The sequence below is a fragment of the Botrytis deweyae genome (genome assembly GCF_014898535.1).
Source record: "Botrytis deweyae strain B1 chromosome Unknown BDEW_024, whole genome shotgun sequence".
In the NCBI taxonomy this organism is placed as follows: Eukaryota; Fungi; Ascomycota; class Leotiomycetes; order Helotiales; family Sclerotiniaceae; genus Botrytis; species Botrytis deweyae.
The window spans coordinates 622,624-632,169 of NW_024066231.1; the positions used below are offsets into that span (position 1 = coordinate 622,624).

Sequence of the window (9,546 nt, forward strand, 5' to 3'; positions counted from 1 at the left end):
TTTCGATTTATTATATTCTCTAAAATCTATTGATTTCTATTTAATTTCATTACTGTTATAAAAATATTATATATACAAATTGATTAAATCAATTAATATAAATACTTAGTTAATAATAATCAATATAACTCAGATCTCCTAATATATATCAATTCAAAGGATTAATTTCCTTACTTCAATATTATCATTTTCTTATAGATTATCTAAATCAATAATATAATTTACTTTTTTCTTTTATAAAAAACTCTATATATTTATATACTTTATATTTTTTTATTTAATAAATAAACTTATTTAGTAAATAAATTTACAACAACTATCCGAATAAAATGCTTATTAATACTTATACTATTCATTACCTAAGAATTTTTTGTTTGTTTATTATATAAATCATTTAATATAATTATTAAAATATTTAATAATTTGAGGAGTATGTTACGGAATTTACTATATAGTGTAATCTTATAAATATTAATCCCGATACTTTTTTAGAATATTTATTTTTATAATTATTAATATTATTTTATTTATTTTATTTGTATATTTTATATATCTAATTAAACAAGTATCTTATCTAATCAGGGTATATAAAGTAGATATAATTATTAGGATTATACTTCAAGTTAATCTAGTTTATTATTACTCTATATATCTATTCCCTAATCAAAGTGACTATTAGATATAGCTATTACCTTCGTGATATTATTATAATTATATTTCAAGTCAATCTAGTTTATTATTACTTTATATACCTATTCCCAGATTAAAGTAACTATTAGATATAGCTATTACCTCCGTGATATATATATAGAAGTATCTTTAATTTCTTTATTTTTATTTTTAATAATTAGTTAATCAGTTAATTAGTAAATTAGTTAGTTAGTTAGTTAGTTAATATTCAAAAAGAATTAAATTTATTTACTCGAGTATTATAATAAAATTACTATATCCAGACATTATTATTATTATTATTATTATTATTATTATTATTATTATTATTATTATTATTATTATTATTATTATTATTATTATTATTATTATTATTATTATTATTATTATTATTATTATTATTATTATTATTATCATCTTCTCCTCATCTGATTTTTAATTTAATATAAGAATCGAGATCAATTATGAAAAGAGAAATATCTAGTATAACGATAAAGAATATTATAATTCTAATTTTTAAATAGATAGATAATACTTACTCTATATATTCTATCTTCTTATATTCTCAAACTCTTATATTATTTCCCTCGAGTAATTAACTATCTGTCTATTAGCTTATCTATCTATCTATTAGATAAATTGTGAAATCTTCTTTTAATATTCATCTAGATATCTATTTAGTTAAATATCTTATGAAAATTAATATATATATATACTGAAATAGTATAACAAATAGAAATATATCGAAATATTGAATAGTTATAATACGGTAAATGAATAAAAGAGAGAATAAATAAATAAAATCAATATATTAGAATTTCAAGATAGGAGGGAGGGAGAGGAGTGAGGGGAATACTGATTTAATATTTAAGATCTTTAAGATTTTTTGAATGAAATTGATTAATTGATTAATTGATTGATATATTGATATATATGAATATTGTAATTTGTAAGACTGTAATTAGTTTGAGATTTATTATGGTTTATGGTTTGTATACCTACGAAGGTATGTTCTAGGAAGGGAATGAGTAAATGTTGGATTGTTTTAGTTGATGGAGAGATGGAAAGATGAGATCCAGATAAAAAGGGATGAAGGATCGAAATCCCCAATTGAACGAACCTGAGTACATACATGATATAGACATGATATCCATATACATGATACCTACTTACACCTAGGTACCTAGCTCTACACATTATACACCAGTCTCAAACCAACTCAAAGAAGCAGATTTACTTACCTGGTACCCGAGCCAGCTTACCTAAACCAGCATCTCCTCATCCATCCCCTTATCCATCCCCTTATCCCTCCAACCCCAAGACAAAATCCAAGCCTTTACATCCGTTTCATAACCATAACCTGTTTTCTCCATCTTGATCATCGACATAAGCATCAACATAAGCATCAACATAAGCATCTAGACCTTCCAGACCAATTCTTTTGCATAAAATGGATAAGATGGATAAGGTGGAGAGTATGCAGAGTATGCATAAAAAGTGGATGAGGAGAAAGTATGAAATAACCAATCAAAAATAAGAAGAAAAAATCGATGTACGGAGGAAAAAATGTTATAGAAATTGATGAATCAAGATTTTGTTTGTTTGTTATTTTTATTGGTATGCTAATATGGTTTGTTTGGTGTATCAGGTGATCTTTTTAATTATCTAGGTAGTGTAGTATGATAGATAGTAGGTAGGAATTTGAGGGGAATGCACGATAGGTGGTTTTGTTGATTAGAGTGACCTCGGGAGTGAGGGGGAATTTTCAGTCTTTTTCATTCCGTATGAATGGATGGATTCGCAGATAAATGAAGGTTTCAAATCACGATTTACGAGTACAATTCGGATTAAGATACCTACCTAGTATCTATTGATTGACTGTATGAACAAAATGTACGTTGCAAAATTCAGATGATGTGATGTGATGTGATGTGATGGGATGGGATGTTTTTCTAGGAGGTTTGTCTCCGGATCCCGGGGTAGATGGATAGATAGTAGATACTAGGGAGGGAACATGTGAGAGGAGCCGCTTTCATCATTTCTATGGAGGATGGATGGATGGATGGATGGGTGTGAGTTGATTTGATTTTAGTTGGTTGGAATGGAATTGATTGGGATGTTGTCGTCATTATTGTTACTGTACGATACATCGTCATTCATATTTAGGTAGGATACATTGTAGGATGTACGAACAGTTGGAGGAATAATAAAAACCGGGATTTATATGTGCAATTAGGAAGATTCGGGATGGGTAATATGGTAGTGAGGAGGAGGAGGTGGCATATGCAGCCTTGTGGTTAGAGATATTTGATACATACGTTTACGGTAAGATGGTGTTGTGAAATGGTGTGGTAAAATCATCAATGGGTAGGGATTTACGAGGGGGAGTCATGTACGTTCATGGAAATTTAGGTCGAGTATATTTCTTCATCATATTTCCCGTGGGTTCCGATGAGGACAGGAAGAGGTGAGGGTTCGGTGATGTATGATGTGTGATGTGATGGAAGGCTGGCTCGGAGGAGAAGATCGGTTTTCAGGTACCATCGAGATGAGATGGATGAAGAGAGTTACTCCCGCGGCTTTGGGGGTGGTACTAGGGAATGGTTTTGGGGGAAAGGTGGGATATGGAGGTTGGATTGGGATGGTCAGGTAGGGTTGGAGGGTGGAGGAATCGGTGAGGAAGGAGAGGTTCTTCTAGAATATACCTGGTAGGGTTTTGGTGGTGGAGGGAGGATTGGGATTAGGATTGGGATTAGGATGTTGGATATGTTATATGTTATATATTATATATTATATATTATATATTATATAGGATAGATATGGGCATGGGATATAGAAGAAGAGGAAAATGTAAGCAGAGCAAAATTGAGTTCGTATTCCGATACGAGGACTAGTTCTCTAGATAGAAGCTATCTGCAATCATGATAGATACCTCCGTACCTAGGTAAGCAGGTAGGGTAGATAGCACAAGAGGAGAGGATTGGAAAGAGAGCTTAAATCATGTTTCATATATAATAGTCAGTCATGATATCGTCATCGTCAGTGTACTGTATCAGGTGATGAAGTTTTCAAGATATTGATTGACTGATTGACTGATGGATTAATAATAATTGATTGATACAACTAAAACCAAGCTGTGTAAAATAACCACTTCCAAGTTACTACTGACTGGTGTACATTTTCATCATACCAATCCAGTCCATTCACCCACACAGCCGACCAACATCTAGAATTTCGGAATTTCTTTCTCTCCCTCCGATGCTTCAAATTTTTCTTCAAAGCTCACACATTAATCCTACTTGAGCTTAGTCAGATGGAGTCTCGTCTTTTTCCTACCAGGCTACCAGGCCACTTCCCCTGTGCCGCTCAATTGAACCGTTGCTTGAATCCACATTATTGGTAACGGGGGCGGAGGAGGACCGGTCATTATTCACACACACACATGAACATAGACCATTCAAAATCGCCGTTCGAGAAGAGTTTGGGAGAAAGCGGAGCACAGGAGAGAAAGCGAGACCAAAGAAAGAAGATGTGCGAGTGGTGCGAGTGGAATGAATGAAATGCGAATGGAATGGAATGCTTTGATTGAGATGGTGGATCTTGACATTACTCCGTCCGTACAGAAGAAGAGAAAGAAAGAAAGAAAGAAGAGAGAACGTCTCTTCCTTTTCCCTTCTTTCACAGATCACAGATGGAATATATATTCTTCGACCCATTCTTATTTTCCCATCTTATCCTAATGAGACAATAACTTGCTTGTCTCTGCCCTGCTCTACTCTGCCTTGCTCTGCCCTACCAAATCATATTGTTTATAATCCTACCTGGCTAGATACATTACACACACACACACGCACACACAGACGAAGAACACAAGCCAAATTCTAACAATAATAACCCCAAATCACATTTTACCATTTACGCTTCCAATCAATCCAATCCAATCCCATCCCATCTGTTCATCCTGGTGTTCCTACATAGGTTAGATTACATATACATTTACACACATATACATAGGTACACACATACATACTATATACATAGCCTTATTGAAACATTTACGACAACACAACAAACACACCACTCATCACGACCTCAACGACCTCACGACCCCTCTTTATCATTCCCGCAAAACCAAGGAGAAGAAGAAAAAAAAAGCAAAATCAAAAAGACTTTCTTATTGGATTCGATACAGCCATCATTGAGGAAATCTTCTTTGAATGGATGATATGATCTTTCTTAACCCAATCCATCATTTGGCTCGTTAAATTCCATCTCTCTAACCATCCACCCATCCATCCATCCATCCATCCATCCATAAGATTACTCCGTCATTAAAGTTTTGCTGGCAAAGAAAAGTTGGGTTCGGGTACCTCCCCATTCGCTACTTAGTACAGTCCCCTCTAAAATAACGCACTACCTTCTCACTCGTCGTACCTACCCAAAGCTACCCTCTTTAACTTTTCGTTACGTTGTACTCGTACGGCTTCCCCCCAAAATCAAGAAGTAAGTGACAATGGACGACAAATCATACACTCAGAAACCTGCAGAGATGCGAGAAACTCCTTCACCATCACCATTAGATTCAAACATTCCATCACCAACCTCAGATTCAAAACCCTTCGCTTCATCTAGAAGGAACTACGATACATCAACTAAACCTACTGTTAAGAGATTACAAACAAACCGAGCATCGTCTGCAACCAATAGTCCAATAGGATCACGCGAATCGTCACCAGTCCGACCTCAACTAAGAAATCCCTCTGCCGTTCGCTCAGGTACCCCTTCGAGATCACGGAAGAATAGCCAAGACATTAGTCCTTCACGCTCCACGAGTAGTCAACACCCACCATCTGCTGCTGCCATCCAACGAGGGTTGTCAGCTCAAAAGCTTCCTACTTTGAATCACGTTGCATCCGAACCTTTGATTAGAGCACCAATACCTCAGAAGCCGCTAGTAACGAGTGAAATCAGAGATGGTCCACGCTGGCCTGTATCCCCGAGAATAAGATCACCTCCTCCCAGACAAAGTAGCCTGCTCTCGCCTCGAAAGACGGAACAAGAAATTCCCGCGATCAATGTGCAAAGAACCTCTCCCACTGCAGAGCAAAGAGCGGAAGGAAAATCTGCGGCCGATAGCGAATCAGAAGAGAACCTGTTAACACCAGGGATGCGAACACCTGCGAGAGGTGTCAGTGGTGGTAGTTCAACGTTAGAAACCGTCCAGGAGATCAGCCAACCCAACACCCCATCTTTCGAACTCGATGGCGCAATCGACACGACCACTCAGGGAAGTCCAACTTTACCAACAGAACAGGACCTAATGGATGGCGCATCGGTTGAGACGTTGAAGAAGCCGACGATTGTGACAAATGAGAGTGGGAGTGAGAGTGGTGGGAAGGGGGATCACAAGATGAAGAATACTACCCCCACGGCAACTCGAACTGGACCACCTAAATCGTTTAGTGGACCAGCCGCAGCGCGAGGCAAACCATCTGGGGAAGGCTCTGCGAAAAACATGACAGTTGAGACGGAGACTGTGAGCTCGATCCCACAAATTGCTCTGGCTACGGGTGCGGGAGGATTGGCTAATGGAAGTTTACGGGCCAAGCAAAGTACTGAGACCATTCGACCTAGGAAGGAAAAGAAGAAGAGTCGAAAGGCCCCATCGGTAACTTCTGGAACGGGTGAGCAATCAATTTCAAGATCCAGATTACTCCATCATTATTCTACAAGATCAATTTCAAGTGCATATTCCGCTCGGTCTCCAGACAGGGCGTGTGGACAAGGACCCTCGCCACGTAAAGGAAGTATGGACTCGACGAGTCCCGAGCGGACGATATCAGAGAGATCTTCGCGTAGACCCAGTTTAAATTTGTATAGTGCTTCCCTTTTGCTAACCAGACAACGTCCAGCTTCTTCCAAGGCAGATATCTTCGAAGCTAAAGTCGCGAGCGCGGTCGACGAAGCGAATTCCTCCGATTCCGAAGAGACCTTTGTGTACGAATCGAATCCACCAGAACAAGAGAGACCTCGTCGATTTCATTCCCGAACTCCTAGTGCTACATCCATGGCCAGTCAGATAGATGCAAGAAACGGATTACGCTCAATGATGGATAGTAGCAATCACAGTGTGGCGATGAAGAAGAGTATGAAATTCGCAAACTCTTACAATAGCGCCGGTCAAGAGATGTCAACAGAAGACGACGGAAAGGGCACAGCACGAAGTAATTTAGGCCGAGGGACGGCACATCATCACTTTAGTCGTTGGGGAAGAAATGGGGGAAACGGCCATGCATCTCTCTTCGATAACGAATCACCCTTTCCCAATGCTGCGAAATCCAAATTTGCCGCAAACCCTACTCGACAAGGTTCAAGACCTACGAGTCCGAGAGTGGTAAACACGGCGAGAATGTCCATGGGAGGCAACGTGAACGGCAGGAAGACCTCGCCAATCAGCTCAGGATACGATCTTGATGATGCTGCGGACGATGAAAGAACACCACTGATTCCATCTACCATTCGTTCAACTCGATCAAGTCGCATACGCCGTGGAAATGCCCCATCATCCAGACACATGGAACATCAAAGGAATAACCGCTCATTCATCGCTCGGTTTGCTGGATGCATGTTTGTTTCTCTACTGCTTCTCCTCGTCGCGGCAGGTCTTGTGGCATTCTTATTTGCGACAACCCAACCACTAGCAAATGTGAAAGTATTGGCTTTGAGAAATATCTTGGCTAGCGAACAAGATGTCATTATAGATTTACAGGTCACGGCTCAAAATCCCAACCTGGTTGCTGTCACTATCGATTCCATGGATATGGTTATTTTTGCGAAGTCCAAATATGCAGGTACAGATTCTGAGTGGTGGGCACAGCCGCCAACCAAATTTTCGTGGAGGCGTGGATTCAAACATAGACGAGATGATCCAATCAATGATCCGCCGATGGATGATGATCCAAACACCAATCCGAATTTGGAAATTGGACATATTTACAATTTCGAGAGTCCCTTGATCTTTGAAGGGTCGCCATTCAAACCTACATCATCTGTATCAATAGGTGAGATGCGAATACTAAAACCTGGAAATCAGACGGAGCCACGTGGATCAGAGCGCTGGGGGCGAGTTCTTCAACATGAGTTCGACCTGATCGTCCGAGGCACACTCAAATATACCCTTCCGCTCAGCTCAAAAGCTAGGAGTATTGGAGTTGAGGGTCGAGCAACAGTCAAGCCAAATGCTGCTGATCAAGATCCTGACAATGTTCATGTCATCGACGGGACTCATCACTTATTCGATTAGAGGAGTGTGTGACTCCAAATAACAGCACGGGTGGGTGCATCAACCACCAAATTTTTCTTTTCTTTATCATACTTTGCTTGCAATTCTGTAAATTGAGCGGTATCATCAGTCAGATTATCAAAACTCCAGCGAAGGCGCTTTTCACGGGGGCTTAAATGGCAGGCACAGGCGATCAATAATTTGCTTTCTTCGCGTTACGCACATAGGATGGACTTTTTCTTCTTCTATTTCTTCCGTTGGATTATATGAAACAAAATCACCTGAACTTAGCGCTTTGAAATTCTTTCGGGATCATGAACATTCCCGATATACTGCGACTAAAAAGTATTAATCAACGAGTTTCCTTTGTCGAGCAGAATACGACAAGCTCTCCTGTTCACCACAGATGAGAAGATATAGTAACTGGCGAAAATATCACATCGTCAATTTTTTTCTTATCTTTCACTATTTTATAGGGGCATTGGGTGGATGGGTTGGGTTTGGTTGGGTGCTTTTTTTTTGGAGGTGGGTGGGGGTTGGGGGTGGTTTGCATTTGTCTTTTTTCTTCTTTTTTGATTGGGATGGGCGAAAATGAAATGATCATAGATTTCTGTTTGTTCAGTCTTTGTGACATGAAATTCATATAGATGGGATAGGGCCTGGCTTTGGTTTTTGTTTTTGGCTGGGCCTTTCTTGCAGAAGAAATGGATGGGATGGAAGAATTAACGGCTTTTATGATTGTGATTGTGATGGGATGAATGGATGGATGGATGGATAGTGTAGGATGGAGAGGAGAAGTTGGATGAGGGATAGGGGAAGGAAGATGGAGGAATTTGTACGAATGATTTGTGTAGCTATGGTATGGTAATTGATCGATCGATTGATAGATGGGGAGTGGGAAGTTGGGAAGGGGGAGCAGCGGATTTGGAGGAGGAGGGATGGAAAGAAATGGGATGGAATGGAATATGGGGAGCGAGGGAGAAGTATGTGGGTGTACTGTAAAGTACATAGCGAGTGAATGAAAATACAATCAAAATAAATAAATGGGGTTGAGATTGGGATGAGAGTGAGTGAGTCAATGTATGGTGTTGTGTTGTGTTGTGTTGGGAAAGGATGGGATGGAAGAGGAAAGTAGAGGAGAGTAGACTGATAATGCGATAAAGATTATCACTTATTAGGATTGGATTGGAATGGAATAAAATGAGAAGGTGGGTAGGTAGGTAGTGTTTGTCTATGTTTCGGAGCGTAGCGAAAGAAACTTATACATCGGATTTTACAGAATTTTTGTATGGCGTATTAGATAATATAGATTATATTCTCTATACTCAGGAAATCAATTTGTATATGATTATATGATCTGTATATAATTATATAATATCTTTTATTACGGGTTCAATAAAGAATTAAAAGAATAAAGAATTAAAAAAACAAAGAATAAAGTTTATCTTTATTTCTTTAATATTAAAGACATATTAAAGACTTATTAAAGACTTATTAATAATACTAATAATACTAATAATACTAATAATACTAATAATACTAATAATACTAATAATACTAATAATACTAATAATACTAATAATGAATAAAATTTT

At 38.1% G+C, this 9,546-nt stretch overlaps 1 protein-coding gene across 1 annotated transcript; it reads left to right on the plus strand.

Moving 5' to 3' along the window:
* The first annotated feature begins 4,383 nt into the window (after positions 1-4,383).
* EAE98_008934 (uncharacterized protein) lies at positions 4,384-8,969 on the plus strand. Its single transcript, XM_038956557.1, has 2 exons — positions 4,384-6,353; positions 6,582-8,969. Exons 1-2 carry the CDS (start codon positions 5,183-5,185, stop codon positions 7,970-7,972), a joined length of 2,562 nt encoding a protein of 853 aa, XP_038807269.1. The 5' UTR covers positions 4,384-5,182; the 3' UTR covers positions 7,973-8,969.
* The last annotated feature ends 577 nt before the right edge of the window (positions 8,970-9,546 follow it).